The following is a 23,697-nucleotide window of genomic DNA, read 5'->3' on the forward strand; positions in this document are numbered from 1 at the left end:
TGTAGTGTTTTGTATGTTGCAGACTTGACGACCTGCTACGTTCAGGAATTAACCTGGCAGACAACGTAGTGATCGTAAACAAGGAGAGCTCTAACTCCCAGGAGGAAGAGACGTTAGCTGATTGTAACACCATCGTTGCCGTACAGACAATCTTTAGGTGGGTTATATACCATTAGATGGTGTAGGTTACATATCATCATATTCAGTTAGAATAGTTAACAAGGCGTGTTCTATCTCCCAGGAGAAGGAGGCTCTAGCTGATTGTAACACCATCATTGCGGTACAGATTATCTATAGGTGGGTTACATACCACTACATAGCAAATTTTGATAGATTGGGCTGAAGTCAGAAATGATTTGTATATTAGTTTCATTTGCAATTATTGTCATCTATTGTTTATAGTCAGATTTTAAAGAGAGGTCAAAACATCATATATGCTTAGATTGATGACTTAACTAATGGCTTAACCCTCCCCAATTCTAAATATGCAGTTCCATGGTACAGTGTTTTTTCCAATTTTTTCATACTTTGTAGTTATGTTTATGTTGTAGGTTGTTTCCGAGTGGGAACATCATCACAGAGTTGACGCAGTCCTCTAACATGCGGTTCATGCAATTCCGCGCAAACGACTCCTACTCGTACGAACTCTCAAAACTAGAAAAGGTAATGTAATAAACAGAATGTTGATGGATATTTCTTTCACTGATCATTATTTTCCAAAAAGGATGTTATTAAGTTATGAGTTTGACATAAAGTCTTTTTAAATTAAGTTTGTCATCATTACGCTAATGTTTAAAACTCATGTATGTTTTTGCGAGAAATGTCATTTTCATTGTATTTCTTGGAACTGTCTACAACACGAGTCCATCAAAAACACAGAAGGATACTACAGTGTTGCACACACTTTTAGTAATATATTTAAGGATTGCCAAATGAAGATTATGTTTTTTTCAGAAAGAGAAGGAGAGAGGGTCTCACATCTCATACATGTTCAGACTGCCGTTTGCTGGGGGAAATGTATTCAGTGCGAGTATGTTGGACACGCTTCTCTACCAGGCCTTCGTTAAGGACTATCTCATCACATTTGTCCGTCTGCTGCTCGGGATAGACCAGGCTGTTGGGTCCGGACATCTCTCATGTGTACGTGCCTACGTAATTTATATCCTCAAAACTTCATGGTGAAAGAAACTCACCCTTTGTCGATCGATCTGTCCGTCTGTCCTAATTTTGTTCGGTCCATATCTTTGTCATTTATGGTCAGATTTTGAAATTGTTTGGCAAAAGTGACCATTATGGAATGAAAATGTGTCGCGCACAAGAACATGTCACTACTGTCAAGGTCAAGGTCACTTCTTCTTCTTCTTCTTCTTCTTCTTCTTCTTCTTCTTCTTCTTCTTTAGAGTAGAACTCAAAATCTACTTTACGAAATTAACTCTGGGGCACTTAACACCTAAGTAATCTCACCTTGTTTATTTTTTATAAAGCAAACTTAATCCGGACACTTACTCACCACTCATTAAAATTTTCCTTTTGTAATCACTCAGTGGAACAAACAATTGCAATTTATATTCACATTTTCATTATGTAAACTACTCAAAATAACTATTTACCCCCTCCTTCAAAATATTCAACTAAGCTCCTGTTTCATGTAGAACCTTGTAAGGGATGTATTTTGTACCTAGGAGAGACTTTCAACAGTGCAGTTATACTGCAGAAAATGCATCCTAGGTATGAACCACTCCAAGGATTCTGCATGAATTTGCTGCAAGCTTTACCCAGGAAACGGACTTAAGAGTGTTTATACCATATAAACTTGTAACTTTCTTCTCAATCAAACTTAAACAAATTAGGATATACTATCTCACTCAATACCATAGATTAATATAATATACTATCTCCCTCAATACCATAGATTAATATAATATACTATCTCACTCAATACCATAGATTAATAAAATATACTATCTCCCTCAATACCATAGATTAATATAATATACTATCTCCCTCAATACCATAGATTAATATAATATACTATCTCCCTCAATACCATAGATTAATATAATATACTATCTCCCTCAATACCATAGATGAAGATAACAAAGGATGACCTCTGGATCCGTACGTACGGACGCCTGTACCAGAAACTTTGCTCAACCACATGTGAAATTCCTATCGGCATCTACCGAACACAGGTGAAGAGCTGCCGATCACCGCCAGCAAACCATTCGGTAAGCTATATGCAAATTAGTAAGCTTTATATTTTAATGTGTTATGAAAAAGAAAGAAAAATAATTAATGCACTCAAAAGAGTTTACAACCAAAATTTTGCAAGAATATAATTATATTATACATTCATTATCTTGATATAAATGTGGTCAAATCAGTTGTTTTCCTAGTTTAAGCTGTCAATATGCTAAAAGGTAAAAGGCAATGATATACTTGTACATCATCAGAATTGACACTTCAAACAGATTGTAACCACTCTCAATAAATTCATAGTTTGTTTAACATAAGAATATGCTGAATTCATGTGGTGAATAGCAGAGATATATACTGTATTCAATATGTACGCTCATTTGTTAGTGGCTGTTTGCTGTACTGCTTTCATGTAAAATATGCTGTTTAGAGTACAGTATACATGTAATTATGCAGTATACCTTAAAAAGTATGCATGTTTTACTTCATATATATATATATATATATATATATATATATATATAAAGCTATTTTATTAATATCATGTTTAATGAAGTTTAATTATAATAACATTATTATTATAGGCATTGGAATATCTCATTCATCGAAATGGCGAAAAAGTAACTTTAAGTATTAGTATCTATGTTAAACACCACAAACACATAACATCTTGAGTTGGGTTGCACATGGTTATAGCCACAAAAGCCTGGAATGGTAGTGCACGCTTTTTTGCAGTTTTTGCTAGTTGTAACAGTCATAGTGTGTACAACTTTAGCTTGTCTGCTTGTCATAGCATTGGTGTTGGCGTCAGCTTCATGGTGCAAAACCTTTCTCCATAACTCAAAAACCCTTCAAGATATTCAAGTAAATCATGTACGGCAAGGCCCATAACTCTTGCTTTAATGATTTTTTAAAAATGCCTTTTGTTTGTCTGAAAACAACAACAACAGAACTGAACAGAAAGGCTCTCTTTATATTTAATCATCATTATGAGTTTGAGAATTTGGTATCTTGTTTATGGAAAAGGGCGTAAATAGTAATTTAACTAAGAAATCACATTGGCAACTTTATTTCTTCAACATTTCAACGGATAAAGGCATTTTAATTTCTTATTTAAGAACAGATCTTCATATTTCTGACTTTAAAATATTAAGAACAAGTTCTGTTAATTGATACAGTTTAAAATGTGTCCTGTCTTAGTTGAAATGCTGTTGTGGTCACATATTTTATTTCTTGCAGGGTGTTATTCAGTATATATCTTAGGATGAAGGTTTTATTTATCTTTATTTCTTTTAACATATTCTGATGTATCAATATGACAATTCAAACTGTTGAAAGCCATTTCAATCTTCTATGAAAACACTTTACTTTCTGAAAGAAATTGATTTTACTTTAAAAACGAAATAAACGCTTATTGTTCAGAAAAAAAGAATTGTTTGGGTAAACATTTTAAAAGAATATGCTTAGCTTGACGTAAGAATGATTATAACAAGAGCATAAGAATTCCACGCTAAGATCGGTACTGAATATCACCCAACTACTTCACATGTAGTTTATTTATATATCTTGCAATGTCACGTTTCTTTGCTTTATTTAGAATTCATCGTTCATGTCACGAGATCAGTCAGCGCTAAATTTAGCATTTAGAAATTCCGTTGTAAGTATTATTTTTAGTCCCCTGAGTTAACTGTAACTGTTTTGTGAGGCTTTCTCTCCTTATTTCTTATAAAGGGCAAGTTTTCTCATCTATGGCTGCATTCTCTAGTCTTTATAATTGTAAGATTTATGCTTGTCTATGTATATTTGTACCATGTTGGAGAGTGTTTACTTTGTTTTCCTCTGTACATTAACTCCCATATTGGAACAGTAATAAGTAAAAATACGCTAAGGCAGAGCTGAACTGTTCAATAACTAGAGTGTGGATAAATTATAACGCTATTCACTTATACAGCATGCTAGTTATTTAAGGTTCTCCTTCACAACATGGTACAAAACAGCTACGTCACACCCAACCCTCTACTGTAGGTGCAGTAACTATTACCTGAAAAATCTGAATAATGATTGTGAAAATCAAAATCAGGGCAATTCAGCATCATTTCAATGACTTCTTTTTGTAAATAATCAGTTAAACATAATTCATCATAAATTACTAAATCTATACAAGAAAATAACAGAGTAGAATTTGATCAATATAAGATTGGTATAAAGGATATTTAACTTAAAAACTTTCAAGGAGTTTAAAGTGTGATTAAAGTGTGATCTTTTTTATTTTTCCTTGACAAGCATTTTTCTTAAACAACAAACCATTTTTTCAAGGTAAAACTATTAACAAATCATCCTTACTAAAAAACATATCTCCACTAGTTTGAGTTTACCTTGTATTCCAAGCAAAGTCTACAACACCCTATTTTAAAACGATAATATGCCTACTTAAAGCATAAAGTCCGATCATCACCATGACTAAATACTTGTAAAGATGTGCCCTGTCTTCTAGCAGGAAACAGGCTTTCATTACTTGCTTTTATACATTTATTATATTAAACATTCTGTAATGTTACAGAGATAAAAAGAAATCTCTTGAAGTTGAAGATGTCTTGACATGTTCTAATATAATCTCATAATTGTTTTTAAGTAATATAAATGTTTGGAATATCATAAGGTCTCTTTTCAGATAAGTGTCTCATTTTCCATGAAGTGTTTAAAAGACATTTATATATTTCTTACCATTAGGATACGTGGCTATGTATTTGTTGAAGTTCATATGTCTTATATAACACATTTATATCAATTATGTTATAGCTCATTTCAAAATTCTTAATATCTGTTTTTTTTTTATAATATCCATTACCACCATAACTCCTTATTTCTTATCCATTCTGTAGAATGTTATAAATTTCTCTTCAACCAATAATATATTATTCTCTTATACCCTGATATATATACCCTTATATTATATTCTTAAACCCATCTTATATCATACCTATCTTATACTATTTTCTTAAACCTATCTTATATTATACTTAACTGTATGAGTTGTATACTTAAATGTTTCTTTAACAAAAATCTATTAATTTCAGAGAGGTCATCGCTATAGAAACCAAAATGGGGTATATCATATTTTGAATACTGCAAGAATTTGGTTTGAATGTTTTCACAGCTATATTAACAAAATAATCTGTCAGCCATTTCTGCATTTGCTCAAAATGAAAATTTGTTATTTGAAGACAAAAGTCATTGTATTGTCATAGCTTTGGTGTTGTGAGTATGCACAGAAGATACCTTGGCCATTATAGCTCAAAGACTGATCAAGATATTAACATGAAACTATGTACACATGTTACCAGATATGTTTTCATTATACACATAGATAACATTTTGTAGCAAAGTACTATACTCTGGAGGGAGTTGCTTAAGCTGGGAGTGCCTCACAATCTGAAGTATGTCAGAGCAATCCTCACTTAAGCAAGAACCTGAATCAAAATAGACAGATATACCAAGGTAGCACTCTCAGCGAGCTTACAGTTGCCAAGGATTTGGTTGTATAGTGCTTCGTAGAAAACAGCTTTAGCAGCGCACCCTGTTGGTGCTCTCCGCTAGCTTACAGTTGCATAGGATTTTATTGTATAGTTCTTGTAAAAAACAGCTTCATTTAACCATGTTGCCCTCTCAGCTAGCTTACTGCTGCGTAGGATTGGATTGAATATTGTTTCTTAGAAAACAGCTTAATAGATTGTGAAACAGAGAGAAGTTACACCAGCGTGTGCATCTGTTCTGGTCTGATCTTATTTCAATATCATCAAAGAACAACCTGTTTTGGATTTACTGTTAACTATTATTATCTTATAAGAACGAAAATTGATTTATAAAAGTATGGCTGCCAGTTTTATTATGTTATATAACAGCAATAACTGTATTAACATTCACTGATGCTGCCTGCTTACCCATGCACTTGTCAACGACCTAACACTATTTATAGATGGTTTCCATTGGGTTTTGTTGGGTTTTGTTCAGTTTCAGTTTCACATGCACATTTATTTCTGTTTTATATTTGGTTAAGGTTTTCCAGTAGGTGATCCAAGACTGATTGTGTAAATAAGTAAAAACAGCAGCTAAAGAACCCATCAGTGAGATGACATAAATATCTACATTCTTTATTGCAATCAAGCATGTTAGGCTGTGAATGTATATGTGAGTAAAGATGTTATATAAGTATTGCATTATGAGCAATTGGACCCCTTTTATGCTACAGAAACACGCTATTATATAACTTTTCCTAAAATTAATTATTGACCTTACGTTTTCGTACAGGTAATGTCAGCAGTAAGTGTTAAGTGTTGTATTCCCCATCTGTATGTTTGTATTTGTATGTCAGCAATGTCGCTTAGTAGTTAAATACATGTCTTGTCCATACCTTATAAGGCTTGTATAAATAATGTTACTTGCAATGAAAAAATAACTTTTGATTGGACTTTAAGACTGGAAATAATTTCTTAAGCTCATCTTTTTCAAAATATAATAAACTGTATTGTCATAGCCTTTGTGCCGTTTTCAGTGTCATTGTTGGTGACGTTGTGAAAAAACTTACATTGGCCATTAATAAATAAACATTGAAGCTTGGTACACATGTTTCCATTGAAGCTTGGTACACATGTTGCCATTGAAGCTTGGTACACATGTGTACACATGTTGCCATTGAAGCTTGGTACACATGTTTCCATTGAAGCTTGGTACACATGTTGCCATTGAAGCTTGGTACACATGTTGCCATTAAAGCTTGGTACACATGTTGCCATTGAAGCTTAGTACACATGTTGCCATTGAAGCTTGGTACACATGTTGCCATTGAAGCTTGGTACACATGTGTACACATGTTGCCATTGAAGCTTGGTACACATGTGTACACATGTTGCCATTGAAGCTTGGTACACATGTGTACACATGTTGCCATTGAAGCTTGGTACACATGTGTACACATGTTGCCATTGAAGCTTGGTACACATGTGTACACATGTTGCCATTGAAGCTTGGTACACATGTTGCCATTGAAGCTTAGTACACATGTTGCCATTGAAGCTTAGTACACATGTTGCCATTTAAGCTTGGTACACATGTTGCCATTGAAGCTTGGAACACATGTTGCCATTGAAGCTTAGTACACATGTTGCCATTGAAGCTTAGTACACATGTTGCCATTGAAGCTTGGTACACATGTTGCCATTGAAGCTTGGAACACATGTTGCCATTGAAGCTTGATACACATGTTGCCATTGAAGCTTAGTACACATGTTGCCATTGAAGCTTGGTACACATGTTGCCATTGAAGCTTGGTACACATGTTGCCATTGAAGCTTGGTACACATGTTGCCATTGAAGCTTGGTACACATGTTGCCATTGAAGCTTAGTACACATGTTGCCATTGAAGCTTGGTACACATGTTTCCATTGAAGCTTGGCACACATGTTGCCATTGAAGCTTGGTACACATGTTGCCATTGAAGCTTGGTACACATGTTGCCATTGAAGCTTGGTACACATGTTGCCAGAGACCATACGCTTTACACAGCAGGGATCATTGTTCTGGCTTTAACAATTGTGAAATCATGCCCTTTGTTTGACTGGAATAATCATATGACCAGTGGCATTTTTTCAGAAGCGCTTGTCTTAATTTAGATATACATGTTAAAAGTATTGTAATAGCTGCAGAACATAATTGAAATAATCTCTGTCTTTAAAACCTTTTCCGACGTCTCAGAAAAGTTCATTAAGATGTTCAGTGCAATTTGAAAATTTAGAAAATTGGAACAAATTCAAATAACAGATTTTTGATAAAAAGAACACTAATGATTGATTTGAATTTGTCTGCAGCCAGACCGCAAGAAAATGAGGACAAAAACAAGCCTTATCCGTAGACTGTCTAGTATTGTCGAGGAAACAAGACCCCCTTGTAGTGTTAGTTATCGATCCCATGTACAGCAAGACCCCCTTGTAGTGTTAGTTATCCATCCCATGTACAGCAAGACCCCCTTGTAGTGTTAGTTATCGATCCCATGTACAGCAAGACCCCCTTGTAGTGTTAGTTATCGATCCCATGTACAGTAAGACCCCCTTGTAGTGTTAGTTATCCATCCCATGTACAGCAAGACCCCCTTGTAGTGTTAGTTATCCATCCCATGTACAGCAAGACCCCCTTGTAGTGTTAGTTATCCATCCCATGTACAGCAAGACCCCCTTGTAGTGTTAGTTATCCATCCCATGTACAGCAAGACCCCCTTGTAGTGTTAGTTATCCATCCCATGTACAGTAAGACCCCCTTGTAGTGTTAGTTATCGATCCCATGTACAGCAAGACCCCCTTGTAGTGTTAGTTATCCAACCCATGTACAGCAAGACCCTCTTGTAATGTTAGTTATCCAACCCATGTACAGCAAGACCCCCTTGTAGTGTTAGTTATGGAACCCATGTACAGCAAGAACCCCTTGTAGTGTTAGTTATCGATCCCATGTACAGTAAGACCCCCTTGTAGTGTTAGTTATGGAACCCATGTACAGCAAGACCCCCTTGTAGTGTTAGTTATGGATCCCATGTACAGCAAGACCCCATTGTAGTGTTAGTTATGGAACCCATATACAGCGAGACCCCCTTGTAGTGTTAGTTATCCAACCCATGTACAGCGAGACCCCCTTGTAGTGTTAGTTATCGATCCCATGTACAGCGAGACCCCCTTGTAGTGTTAGTTATGGATCACATGTACAGCAAGACCCCATTGTAGTGTTAGTTATCGATCCCATGTACAGCAAGACCCCCTTGTAGTGTTAGTTATGGATCCCATGTACAGCAAGACCCCCTTGTAGTGTTAGTTATCGATCCCATGTACAGCAAGACCCCCTTGTAGTGTTAGTTATCCATCCCATGTACAGTAAGACCCCCTTGTAGTGTTAGTTATCCATCCCATGTACAGCAAGACCCCCTTGTAGTGTTAGTTATCCATCCCATGTACAGCAAGACCCCCTTGTAGTGTTAGTTATCGATCCCATGTACAGCAAGACCCCCTTGTAGTGTTAGTTATCCATCCCATGTACAGTAAGACCCCCTTGTAGTGTTAGTTATCCATCCCATGTACAGCAAGACCCCCTTGTAGTGTTAGTTATCCATCCCATGTACAGCAAGACCCCCTTGTAGTGTTAGTTATCCATCCCATGTACAGCAAGACCCCCTTGTAGTGTTAGTTATCCATCCCATGTACAGCAAGACCCCCTTGTAGTGTTAGTTATCCATCCCATGTACAGTAAGACCCCCTTGTAGTGTTAGTTATCGATCCCATGTACAGCAAGACCCCCTTGTAGTGTTAGTTATCCAACCCATGTACAGCAAGACCCTCTTGTAATGTTAGTTATCCAACCCATGTACAGCAAGACCCCCTTGTAGTGTTAGTTATGGAACCCATGTACAGCAAGAACCCCTTGTAGTGTTAGTTATCGATCCCATGTACAGTAAGACCCCCTTGTAGTGTTAGTTATGGAACCCATGTACAGCAAGACCCCCTTGTAGTGTTAGTTATGGATCCCATGTACAGCAAGACCCCATTGTAGTGTTAGTTATGGAACCCATATACAGCGAGACCCCCTTGTAGTGTTAGTTATCCAACCCATGTACAGCGAGACCCCCTTGTAGTGTTAGTTATCGATCCCATGTACAGCGAGACCCCCTTGTAGTGTTAGTTATGGATCACATGTACAGCAAGACCCCATTGTAGTGTTAGTTATCGATCCCATGTACAGCAAGACCCCCTTGTAGTGTTAGTTATGGATCCCATGTACAGCAAGACCCCCTTGTAGTGTTAGTTATGGAACCCATGTACAGTAAGACCCCCTTGTAGTGTTAGTTATCCAACCCATGTACAGCGAGACCCCCTTGTAGTGTTAGTTATCGATCCCATGTACAGCGAGACCCCCTTGTAGTGTTAGTTATCCAACCCATGTACAGCGAGACCCCCTTGTAGTGTTAGTTATCGATCCCATGTACAGCAAGATCCCATTGTAGTGTTAGTTATCGATCCCATGTATAGCAAGACCCCCTTGTAGTGTTAGTTATGGAACCCATGTACAGCAAGACCCCCTTGTAGTGTTAGTTATCGATCCCATGTACAGTAAGACCCCCTTGTAGTGTTAGTTATGGAACCCATGTACAGCAAGACCCCCTTGTAGTGTTAGTTATGGATCCCATGTACAGCAAGACCCCATTGTAGTGTTAGTTATGGAACCCATGTACAGCGAGACCCCCTTGTAGTGTTAGTTATCCAACCCATGTACAGCGAGACCCCCTTGTAGTGTTAGTTATCGATCCCATGTACAGCGAGACCCCATTGTAGTGTTAGTTATCGATCCCATGTACAGCAAGACCCCATTGTAGTGTTAGTTATCGATCCCATGTACAGCAAGACCCCCTTGTAGTGTTAGTTATGGATCCCATGTACAGCAAGACCCCCTTGTAGTGTTAGTTATGGAACCCATGTACAGTAAGACCCCCTTGTAGTGTTAGTTATCCAACCCATGTACAGCGAGACCCCCTTGTAGTGTTAGTTATCGATCCCATGTACAGCGAGACCCCCTTGTAGTGTTAGTTATCCAACCCATGTACAGCGAGACCCCCTTGTAGTGTTAGTTATCGATCCCATGTACAGCAAGATCCCATTGTAGTGTTAGTTATCGATCCCATGTATAGCAAGACCCCCTTGTAGTGTTAGTTATGGAACCCATGTACAGCAAGACCCCCTTGTAGTGTTAGTTATCGATCCCATGTACAGTAAGACCCCCTTGTAGTGTTAGTTATGGAACCCATGTACAGCAAGACCCCCTTGTAGTGTTAGTTATGGATCCCATGTACAGCAAGACCCCATTGTAGTGTTAGTTATCCAACCCATGTACAGCGAGACCCCCTTGTAGTGTTAGTTATCGATCCCATGTACAGCGAGACCCCCTTGTAGTGTTAGTTATCCAACCCATGTACAGCGAGACCCCCTTGTAGTGTTAGTTATCGATCCCATGTACAGCAAGATCCCATTGTAGTGTTAGTTATCCATCCCATGTATAGCAAGACCCCCTTGTAGTGTTAGTTATGGAACCCATGTACAGCAAGACCCCCTTGTAGTGTTAGTTATCGATCCCATGTACAGTAAGACCCCCTTGTAGTGTTAGTTATGGAACCCATGTACAGCAAGACCCCCTTGTAGTGTTAGTTATGGATCCCATGTACAGCAAGACCCCATTGTAGTGTTAGTTATGGAACCCATGTACAGCGAGACCCCCTTGTAGTGTTAGTTATCCAACCCATGTACAGCGAGACCCCCTTGTAGTGTTAGTTATCGATCCCATGTACAGCGAGACCCCCTTGTAGTGTTAGTTATCGATCCCATGTACAGCAATACCCCATTGTAGTGTTAGTTATCGATCCCATGTACAGCAAGACCCCCTTGTAGTGTTAGTTATGGATCCCATGTACAGCAAGACCCCCTTGTAGTGTTAGTTATGGAACCCATGTACAGTAAGACCCCCCTTGTAGTGTTAGTTATCCAACCCATGTACAGCGAGACCCCCTTGTAGTGTTAGTTATCGATCCCATGTACAGCGAGACCCCCTTGTAGTGTTAGTTATCCAACCCATGTACAGCGAGACCCCCTTGTAGTGTTAGTTATCGATCCCATGTACAGCAAGACCCCATTGTAGTGTTAGTTATCGATCCCATGTACAGTAAGACCCCCTTGTAGTGTTAGTTATGGAACCCATGTACAGCAAGAACCCCTTGTAGTGTTAGTTATCGATCCCATGTACAGTAAGACCCCCTTGTAGTGTTAGTTATGAAACCCATGTACAGCAAGACCCCCTTGTAGTGTTAGTTATGGATCCCATGTACAGCAAGACCCCATTGTAGTGTTAGTTATGGAACCCATGTACAGCGAGACCCCCTTGTAGTGTTAGTTATCCAACCCATGTACAGCGAGACCCCCTTGTAGTGTTAGTTATGGATCACATGTACAGCAAGACCCCATTGTAGTGTTAGTTATCGATCCCATGTACAGCAAGACCCCATTGTAGTGTTAGTTATGGATCCCATGTACAGAAAGACCCCCTTGTAGTGTTAGTTATGGATCCCATGTACAGCAAGACCCCCTTGTAGTGTTAGTTATGGAACCCATGTACAGTAAGACCCCCTTGTAGTGTTAGTTATCCAACCCATGTACAGCGAGACCCCCTTGTAGTGTTAGTTATCGATCCCATGTACAGCGAGACCCCCTTGTAGTGTTAGTTATCCAACCCATGTACAGCGAGACCCCCTTGTAGTGTTAGTTATCGATCCCATGTACAGCAAGACCCCATTGTAGTGTTAGTTATCGATCCCATGTATAGCAAGACCCCCTTGTAGTGTTAGTTATGGAACCCATGTACAGCAAGACCCCCTTGTAGTGTTAGTTATGGAACCCATGTACAGCAAGAACCCCTTGTAGTGTTAGTTATCGATCCCATGTACAGTAAGACCCCCTTGTAGTGTTAGTTATGGAACCCATGTACAGCAAGACCCCCTTGTAGTGTTAGTTATGAATCCCATGTACAGCAAGACCCCATTGTAGTGTTAGTTATGGAACCCATGTACAGCGAGACCCCCTTGTAGTGTTAGTTATGGATCACATGTACAGCAAGACCCCTGTTTGTTTATGAAACATATTGCTTTGTGTAACCTTCCACTGACATGCAAAAGTTTAATTTGAAAGACTGCCTTTGTAAAATGCAGTGAGGACTAGATGTATATCAAAATATCTTACCCGACCCTGCTTGTGACTGCAGTGCTTTATTTGTAAAGCACTTTGTTTTATTTTTGTTTTATTTATGGTGCATTTTGTGCATTTGACATCATATCCCAAAATAATATGGCTTTGAATACGTTTTGTTTCTGCTTCATACATTTAGTTTAAGTGCATTGACCATAATAAATATATAACAAACATACACACATACATGTACATGTAGTCAATTTTGGTTAGGCATTAGAAAATAAGTGTATCCAATGTGTTGACCTACTTTATATTTTTGCACCAATCGGTAAAAATTTGAATTTTTTTTAAAATACATGTAAAGTGTGACAGTTCTAAGTGTGAAAATGACATTCAGACTCAGCTCAATTTTACTACCTGCACTGATTTTAGTAAGTGTGACAGTTGTTAGTGTGAAAATGACATTCAGACACAGCTTGACTTTAAAACTTGCCCTATTTTATTAGCAGTGTATTCAGATACGAAAAAAAAAGTTTTACCTTTGTTAAAAGAAGACTTAAACTAGTTAGATCGCAATATTTTGTAAGTTAAGACATGAAAGTAACTTAATTAAATATTTTTTAATTGTGTAAAAAACTAAAAACTGCTTGTATGACAAACCTGGTTTTTAAGACGCCCCCATGTACATGTACCTACACAAGTAATGTTTAGCACACACTCCATAATCAAACATATTGTTTGTATATAAGTACATGTATACTAAAAACAAATCTAAAAATAACATGAATTTCCTGTTGTTACTTCTAGGTTTCTTTAAATATGATGAGTATGGCTGACCAGGAGAAATCAGACAGTCATTCAAGCACAATGAATCCAGAACGTCACGAGATCAGTCAGCTGGTCAAGTGTCGCATGAAGAGTCTACAACAACCGCTGGAAGACTATGGTGAATTGTTGAGCTTTTCAGTAGGGTAATCAATCACCGAGGACTACGGTGAAATGTTGAGCTTTTCGGTAGTGTAATCAATCACCGAGGACTACGGTTAAATGTTGAGCTTTTCAGTAGTGTAATAATTCACCAAATAATACGGTGAAATGTTGAGATTTTTAGTAGTGTAATAATTCACCGAAGACTTTGGTGAAATGTTGAGCTTTTTAGTAGTGTAATAATTCACCAAAGATTACGGTGAAATGTTGAGATTTTTAGTAGTGTAATAATTCACCAAAGATTACGGTGACATGTTGAGATTTTCAGTAGTGTAACCAATCAGGTTTCATTTACACAGCATAAAGCAAATGCAAAACTAGCTTTTAGCTCAAGTTCTTCTGTTTCAATGTCCACTGTTGTATAAACTTATTTAGTTAACAACAATTGTTAAACAGTTTATGTGAATGAATCTTGTTGGTAAAATTTAAGGTGAAAGTGTGGTCTTGTTCATAGGGGGAAACCAGAGTACTCGCAGGAAACCTAATTATCTGGCTTGGTGACAACAACCTAAACTCATATGGCCCTGGCTGGGAACCGAACTAGTTACGCCTTTGTGTGAAGCAAGTATGCTAACCACTGGGCTAACCAGGCAACAAGTCTACTGTTGAAATGCTAGGGGAAAGTTTCAGCCAGCCATACACCAACATCTTTTAGTTCAGAAACTAACAAAGAAAATGAAAGCCATTATCCTTTCTGACTTGAAACTTTACACACACTGGGACCATCTTATCAATGAACAGACAAACAAAATATATATGGTTATAGGCGAGTGTCTCAAACTGAATAGAGAGTTTGAATTGCATAAGTTACAAAATAGATAGTATAGTTCGAAAATTAAAATATATATAAAAAAGCGAGTGAACATGTGTTGAAAAGATGGCCGCCTTAACCATGTTTACAGACACAATCTGAAAATTGCATAACACTTAATCAATGTACGCCCATTTCATATGTCTTTGTTTACAGATGAGAAGAATGAGAAAGCAAACACAATTTCTTACGTGATCATCAATCCTGGCTACGATCTACAGCTACAGCTGGGCGATGTTGTGTGAGTGACAACATTACTATAAGTATCTATCATGTGCTTCCGGTGCGGATAGAAAAATCCGACCAGAGGGCACGCGCCGTAAGCCGGTAACGAGGCTTGCCGAGTTACCGGTAACGCAGCGTGCCCCGAGGGTCGAATTTTTTTCACATAGACGTAGAAAACGAACTTTTGTACAATTACACCAAAAAGCGCATGCGATGTTGTTAACTGACGTCATAGAGCGCAGTAATTTTAAATAACTAAAAATAGCGTGTTTTACGATGATTTTTTTTAATTTTAATTAAAAGTCTTGCAAACATATATATTTGATTGCACTTTATTGAAATGGCATACTATATTTTTCATAAACCATACAATAAATGAAATAAGAAGTGGCGCGTTGTTGCGCGTGACTCATCTTACATGGGGTATGTAAGATGGGTTCCAGCACTGGTCACATGACCGGAAACACACGTCCGGTATGCAAGAAATTGGCTTTTTTTTTGGAAATTATTTATTTACAGTTTATTTTAAATATAATTTTTAGTCTAGGTCTTAAATTATTTTACTTTTATTACTTGGACTTTTTTAGCAATGAAAACTGTTAAAGTACATAAATGCCCTATATATCCCTTGAAATTTCCAAACATTGAAAAATTTAATAATTGTTCATGGTTTCACAGTGTTTTGTTTGGAAAAGTGTTGTAATATTCTACTGCTTTGAAGACTTCATGCTAGACTTACTGTTTCCAGGTACCTGATTCGACCGAGTTCCCTCTCACCAAAACCCTCGCCACTGATCGATGAAAGAAAAGCACAAATGCAGGCCAGAAATGGGGTTAGTGTAACATCGACCCTGCAATCATTTTATCCTCCTAACTTACTATTGAAAAGTAGATTTAAGTAAAAAATTAAACATGAAATGGGGAATTATTTGTCCTGAAGTCCCTTTTGTGCTGTAGGGCTTAGATGATCACTCTTCGGTTGCAAGTTGGTGTAGGGCTTAGATGACCACTCTTCTGTTGCAAGTTGGTGTAGGGCTGAGACAAAAAAAATATTTTAATTCACAATTCAGTGATGATTTGCTGAAATAGAATAAAAACATATTGTTTATGCTGCAAATGGAAAAACACATTGTACAAATTTCATAATTACCCATCTTAGCACTTTTCAGTGTAATATAATTCAGTATTAAACAGCATAAGATTTTTATAATTCCAAAATCAGATCATCAGACTAAAATCATTCAGAAGATCAGACTCAGAAATAACAGCATCAGACTAACATAATTTAGAATCATTAGACTAACATATTCAAGAAATAGCAGCATCAGACTAACATAATTTAGAATCATTAGACTAACATATTCAAGAAATAGCAGCATCAGACTAACATAATTTAGAATCATTAGACTTAAACATATTCAAGAAATTGCAGCATCAGACTTATAAAGTTCAGAAATAGCAGCATCAGACTTATATAATTCAGATATAGCAGCATCAGACTTCTATAATTCAGAAATAGCAGCATCAGGCTAAACTAATTCATAAATAGCAGCATCAGGCTAAAATAATTCAGAAATAGCAGCATCAGGCTAAAATAATTCAGAATTAGCAGCATCAGACTTATATAATTCAGAAATAGCAGCATCAGGTTAAACTAATTCAGAAATAGCAGCATCAGGCTAATATAATTCAGAATAAGGAGCTTCAGATTTATATAATTCAGAAATAGCAGCATCAGGCTAATATAATTCAGAAATAGCAGCATCAGACTTATATAATTCAGAAATAGCAGCATCAGACTTATATAATTCAGAAATAACAGCATCAGGCTAATATAATTCAGAAATAACAGCATCAGATTAGCATATTTCAGAAATAGCAGCATCAGACTAATATAATTGAGAAATAGCAGCATCAGACTTAAATAATTGAGAAATAGCAGCATCAGACTTATATAATTCAGAAATAGCAGCATCAGGCTAATATAATTCAGAATAAGGAGCTTCAGATTTATATAATTCAGAAATAGCAGCATCAGGCTAATATAATTCAGAAATAGCAGCATCAGACTTATATAATTCAGAAATAGCAGCATCAGACTTATATAATTCAGAAATAACAGCATCAGGCTTATATAATTCAGATATAGCAGCATCAGACTTCTATAATTCAGAAATAGCAGCATCAGGCTAAACTAATTCAGAAATAGCAGCATCAGGCTAAAATAATTCAGAAATAGCAGCATCAGGCTAAAATAATTCAGAATTAGCAGCATCAGACTTATATAATTCAGAAATAGCAGCATCAGGTTAAACTAATTCAGAAAAAGCAGCATCAGGCTAATATAATTCAGAATAAGGAGCTTCAGATTTATATAATTCAGAAATAGCAGCATCAGGCTAATATAATTCAGAAATAGCAGCATCAGACTTATATAATTCAGAAATAGCAGCATCAGACTTATATAATTCAGAAATAACAGCATCAGGCTAATATAATTCAGAAATAACAGCATCAGATTAGCATATTTCAGAAATAGCAGCATCAGACTAATATAATTGAGAAATAGCAGCATCAGACTTATATAATTGAGAAATAGCAGCATCAGACTTATATAATTCAGAAATATCAGCATCAGGCTAATATAATTCAGAATAAGGAAATTCAGATTTATATAATTCAGAAATAGCAGCATCAGACTAATATAATTCAGAAATAGCAGCATCAGACTTATATAATTCAGAAATAGCAGCATCAGGCTAATACAATTCAGAATAAGGAGCTTCATATTTATATAATTCAGAAATAACAGCATCTGAGACTAATATAATTCAGAAATAGCAGCATCAGACTAAAATAATTCAGAAATAGCAGCATCAGACTTAAATAATTCAGAAATAGCAGCGTCAGGCTAAACTAATTCAGAAATAGCAGCATCAGGCTAATATAATTCAAAAATAGCAGCATCAGACTTATATAATTCAGAAATAGCAGCATCAGGCTAATATAATTCAGAATAAGGAGCTTCAGATTTATATAATTCAGAAATAGCAGCATCAGACTAAAATAATTCAGAAATAGCAGCATCAGACTTATATAATTCAGAAATAAGCATCAGACTTATATAATTCAGAAATAGCAGCACCAGGCTAATATAATTCAGAATAAGGAGCTTCAGATTTATATAATTCAGAAATAGCAGCATCAGATTATATAATTCAGAAATAGCAGCATCAGACTAATATAATTGAGAAATAGCAGCATCAGACTAAAATAATTCAGAAATAACAGCATCAGATTAGCATATTTCAGAAATAGCAGCATCAGACTAATATAATTGAGAAATAGCATCATCAGACTAATATAATTCAGAAATAACAGCATCTGAGACTAATATAATTCAGAAATAGCAGCATCAGACTAAAATAATTCAGAAATAGCAGCATCAGACTAATAAAATTCAGAATAAGGAGCTTCAGACTAATATAATTAAAAAATAACAGCATCATATTAACATATTTCAGAAATAGCAGCATCAGACTTATATAATTCAGAAATAGCAGCATCAGTCTTACATAATTCCGAGGTAACAGCATCAGACTCGGAAATAACACCATTACTAACATTGTAAGACTTACAAAAAGCAGTAAATATTGCTTGTAAGTTTGGGTGGAAAAAATGTATTTACTTCTTTTTTTCAGAAGAGAGAAGAACCTACAGGGGCAGATAATTCTGAAATCCTGGCCTCAGACAAAAAGATCTCTGCACAGAAAGGGAGAATACTCAATGATGGAAATAGCAGGGTATGGTAATCTATGGATAGTTCAAGCCACACAAGACTGATTCTAGCCTTTGTAGGGGGTTTCATGCGTGATCTTATTTTTTCCGGTCAAATAAAAAGAAAGGAAAAAATCAGATATAAAAAAAAAGGTGGAATCATTTTCTGAATTTTTCCTTGCGTATGGTTAAAAAACAATGTGAATACTAATTTATTTGGATTTGCCTCATACAAGGAATTTATTTTTGATCCATATAGTGTGGTAATAGGGTTTTTTCTTCTCGTTAAAGACAAGTCACAATGTTGTAATAAGAACTTATGGATAAGCTGAAATTTTGGCCTATTTATGAGTTATTTTTTTCAAAACCAATAAGCCAATTAGTTATTTTGTCAAAGGATAAATGTTATCAAATATTTGATTATAAAATATGTTTATGAATAAAGAAAGAAGTGTGCCATAAATATTATCATGGATATTGTGCATCCAACAGTATAAACTATGTATACACTGTTTGTTGCAACTGGATATAGAAGAAAAACAAATGTGTGGGATTTGTCTTTAAGATACATATATAAATTGTTTTTGTTTTAAATATAGGACAACACAGATCAACCAGCATCAGGGCTTCGTGAAACTAAATTCTTTTGGTAAATTGGCTTACATCATGCTCTGATGGAGATGTTTAATTTGTCGTTTGATGTTTCTTGTTATCACTGCTTTTCAGGTAGATTCATGCAATGTAGTATTTTAACACACTAATATGGCATTTTTAAAAACTTGATTTTCATATTCACTAAACTTAAATGTAGCCATAGTTTTCAAACATTACACGGCACCTTTTGTATGCAATCTTAAATGTTCTGGTATTAAATTCACCATTAACAATAGTATATAATAGTCAATTTACATGTAATTAAATGATTAAATGGAAGAAATGTTTAGCATTAAACATTAAACATTTTTGGTCTTTGAACAATTAGAATTAAACATTTAACTTAGAGCTTTATAGAATAGTGCACATAGTTTATTAAAAATGCATTGTGTACAAAAAATTGGTAGTTTGCAACTTTAATATGTGCTAGAAAGAATGGTTTCACATGTGTTAAGTGACTTGTTAAAAAGAAAAAAAGGCGAAACACTTTACAAAAATAAATGAATGCAAATGTTTTGGTTTGGAAAATAATGAATGCAAATGTTTTGGTTTGGAAAATAATTATTACAAATGTTTTGGTTTGGAAAATAATGATTGCAAATGTTTTGGTTTGGAAAATAATGAATGCAAATGTTTTGGTTTGGAAAATAATGAATGCAAATGTTTTGGTTTGGAAAATAATGATTGCAAATGTTTTGGTTTGGAAAATATTTTATGAATGCAAATGTTTTGGTTTGGAAAATAATGATTGCAAATGTTTTGGTTTGGAAAATAATGAATGCAAATGTTTTGGTTTCGAAAATTATAAATGCAAATGTTTTTGTTTGGCCAAAGGCCAGAAGAGCTTATGCGATGGTTATGTGTACGTAGTATGTGCATCCGTGCGTCCGTGCGGTCGTGCGTCTGTAAACAATTGCTTGTGAACACGATACAGTCTTCAGTTTTGATTGTATCTCGATGAAACTTGTACAGTATTTAGATATCCATTAGAGCTCGGTTCCTTTCGAAAACCAGCCAGATCCGCCCATGCATGCTTAGATTATGGCCCTTGATAGTATAAAAAAATGCTATTGTGTAAACAATTGGTTGTGAACACGATACAGTCTTCAGTTTTTATTGTATCTCAATGAAACTTGTACAGTATATAGATATCCATTAGAGCTCGGTTCCTTTCGAAAACCAGCCAGATCCGCCCATGAATGCCTAGATTATGGGCCATGAAAGTTTTAAAGAAATGCTCTCTATTTTTAGCCAGGTCTGCATGAGCGAATTCTATTTTTAGCCAAGTTTACATGTACATGTAAATTCAAGTCTAGAGTTAAGGGAGACAATTTGCAAGTCTAGGATTTTGAGAGACAATTTGCTTTTTGCTTCTGCAGCTGATTTTGTGAATTACTCTGCCTTGTTCTTGTTGAAAGCCCAAAGGCCATTTTTTAGCTTTAAGTTCTGTAGTTTGCGCATTCATCTTAACAAAATTGGTTCTGAATGTTTAAGTTAAGCACCTGGTGTCATTACTGGCCACACCCAGGGTTCACAGGTTTGGTAAACATAAATCTGGAAAGGTTTGAAAATCTGTTTGTGTGTTCGTGCATCCATCTCAGCACAATTGATTGTGAATGTTTGTTCAAATTGATCAATGTTGTCCTAGGATGCCCTTGACTGACCTTTTGACCAACTTTTTTTAACTTTTAAAACTACAGAAATTTTTACTATGAGTACAGTTTTGAAAGCATTTATTTTTGTCAGATGACTTTTACTTGGCACATATTAAAATAGTTCATGGAACTAATCTGCTTACAATACTTTCTTGGCTCAGATGTTGAACGTGCTACGTTTTCAGGTAAGCCAAACACAAAACATAAACCATATGTCTGTTGCCTTTTACCCATACATACATGCTCTGGATTGATATGACCACAAAAGCCATGCCAGTAGAGCATAGGCCCTTTTGGGCCTCTTGTTATAGGTTTATTTTTAAAAGGCATTTATTTATCTATATATGTACTATTTTGCAAAAACTAGTATGTAGACTTATGGTGATTTATGGATTAAGTGATTCTGTCATGTTTTGCAGTTTTGAATTTATAATAGCATTCTGTGTTGCCAAATTAAATACACAAACTGTACATGAACTTGTTGGCATAAGTACATGTTGTGTGCGTGTGCTGATGCATAGTTAACATGATAAACAAATGTTGGGGGTTGGCTGTAAGCTAGCCAATTGCAAAGTTTGATAGCAGTGTTCCCTAATGACTCAATATATATCAACATTTATAACAATATAAGATCACTTCCAGATACCAGTCATATACATGGACGACACAGACGAAGATGGGGATGAAGACGTGATGGAGAACGATAAAACCACGAATGAAAACACAGAGAGAAATAAAAACATTCCCCCGACCTTCGACCTCATGTCTGATGACGACACTGAGGATAACAGTTGCCATAGCAACCATCTGGAACCCCCTGTTGTGGCTGTAAAGGGCACTGTTGTATGATATCTTTTGTGTTTTTGTAGTTTCTAATGATTAAACTTTATTTGTGTCTGTATTATCTTGTTTACAAGACAGTTTTACGCTACAGGTACTTTGATATGTATCCCAATAAAAGAGGAAGGAAAATTACTTTATTGAAATGTTTCCTAATTCACAGTCTATGGTGTGTCTTGGATTTCAATTTTTTTTTCATAAACTGAAATCAGGTTAAAAAGATACGTGGGAGTGAATGAGGGAAGGGAAGTGCTTTGATAATGGTTTGAATTTTAGAAATGAATTACAATGTATATTTTGATTTGTTAGTGCATTGGCCATGCCTTCAAGATTTGTCAATAATTTCTGTTAAGCTTGGGTGCAAACTTTAAACCTATTGTTTGGACGATTTTATATAATGTTTACATGTTCACAGTATCTTAATTCACCTTATTATTGTATAAGCTATGGTTGTTTTAAACCAAACCCTGATTGTTGATAATAATTTGCTTTGCAAGATAAAGTAACTTGATATTAAAATCACCATTGATCTTTTTCGTACATATATGCTCAATTTCAATACACACACATTTTAGAAATCATGTTAAACATGCATATTGGTAATACTGACATTCATTTTGACCCTGTATGTTTGTATGTATGTTTTACATACATGTATACTGTGGGTGTGTCTGTCTCTTTATTCTCATCCCATGTCTTGTGTCATATATACTACTGCTACATGTATTTCGATACACACTCTTTCGGAAGGAATCTCGGCTTAACATTTCAAAGAAGGTTATGTTATAGCCATATGTCTTTGGGTGTGCAAATTGTTTTCATGGCCATAACTCGAAATCATTCAAGATATTTGGCCATGCCTTCAAGAATTGTTATGCAAAATGTTGACACCTACAGGTAAGTATAAGGAAGGTGGTAACGTGCGAAAAAACAAGACTGTTATTGCAACAGTTTGTACTATCAGTATGTTACACTGGTTAAAGGCAGTGCAAGATTTTAACACCTTACCATACCACTGACAAAAAATATTTCGACAGTGCACAGCTATGCTTTTTTATATATATATGCATGTTTAATTATTGTTTTATACAAAAAATATTGAATTTTTAATTTTATTCGTACAATAATGAAAATTTAAAATAATAAACGTTTTACGATACGCCTTTCAACTGCCGTTTTAACCCGTTTGGTCGACTGAAAATACAAGACTTGCAGATTTTTGCTTTAAACAGTTATTTTTAATTTTTGAGCCACTTATTTACAAATAATAATATTTTGTTATATTTAGATATTGAATATTTTCAATCATGATATATATCTTTTTAAATTTTGAATCATTGTTCATTGCATATGAAGTATTGTGTTCATGTGTTCTAAATTTAACAGCAGTTCTACCATCACCTGCACTCATTTTTGTAAGTTTTTTTTTTCCAGAATTTTAATTCATTATTTTCAACAGTTTTCTTTGTTAAATTTTCATTTGTTGGTTTTTTTTAACCTGTATACCTCTGTATTATATAATGTGTTGTGACTTTTTCCTAGTCAATAACTTTGTGATACACTTGTGCAATACCAGAGGAAAAACACATGTTTTTGTCACCTGCATATACATGGTCATTATATTTATTTGGATTTTAATAAATCGCGTTGTGATGAAATTTGATTTTGTTTTACAATAAATTTGTAATATTTTGTGTTGTTCTATCATTTCATAACCATGTCATCCACTCATTGCCAATGACATTGGTTAAGAGCAATGTTGCAGCTACCGGTAGGAAGTACAATGCA

General features: G+C 35.6%; 1 protein-coding gene across 7 annotated transcripts in view; it reads left to right on the forward strand.

Moving 5' to 3' along the window:
• The window catches only part of LOC128223884 (potassium channel subfamily T member 2-like), a 137,045-nt gene extending 113,444 nt beyond the window's left edge, over nt 1-23,601 (forward strand). For 3 of the 7 annotated variants that reach the window (XM_052933337.1, XM_052933339.1, XM_052933342.1), the window contains 11 exons: nt 23-157; nt 552-663; nt 955-1,140; nt 2,088-2,228; nt 3,794-3,853; nt 5,274-5,303; nt 13,768-13,906; nt 14,915-14,999; nt 15,732-15,816; nt 18,685-18,786; nt 21,712-23,601. In XM_052933337.1, coding sequence (XP_052789297.1) covers nt 23-157; nt 552-663; nt 955-1,140; nt 2,088-2,228; nt 3,794-3,853; nt 5,274-5,303; nt 13,768-13,906; nt 14,915-14,999; nt 15,732-15,816; nt 18,685-18,786; nt 21,712-21,918 — 1,282 coding nt within the window. In that variant the 3' untranslated portion in view covers nt 21,919-23,601. Of the gene's footprint in view, nt 1-22; nt 158-551; nt 664-954; nt 1,141-2,087; nt 2,229-2,780; nt 2,817-3,793; nt 3,854-5,273; nt 5,304-13,767; nt 13,907-14,914; nt 15,000-15,731; nt 15,817-18,684; nt 18,787-19,359; nt 19,410-21,711 lie in introns of all 7 variants that reach the window. The other 4 variants (XM_052933343.1, XM_052933338.1, XM_052933340.1 and 1 more) reach the window with 4 other exon arrangements.
• Nucleotides 23,602-23,697: the final 96 nt, after the last annotated feature.

This window comes from Mya arenaria, chromosome 17, assembly GCF_026914265.1.
Source record: "Mya arenaria isolate MELC-2E11 chromosome 17, ASM2691426v1".
Taxonomy (NCBI): Eukaryota; Metazoa; Mollusca; class Bivalvia; order Myida; family Myidae; genus Mya; species Mya arenaria.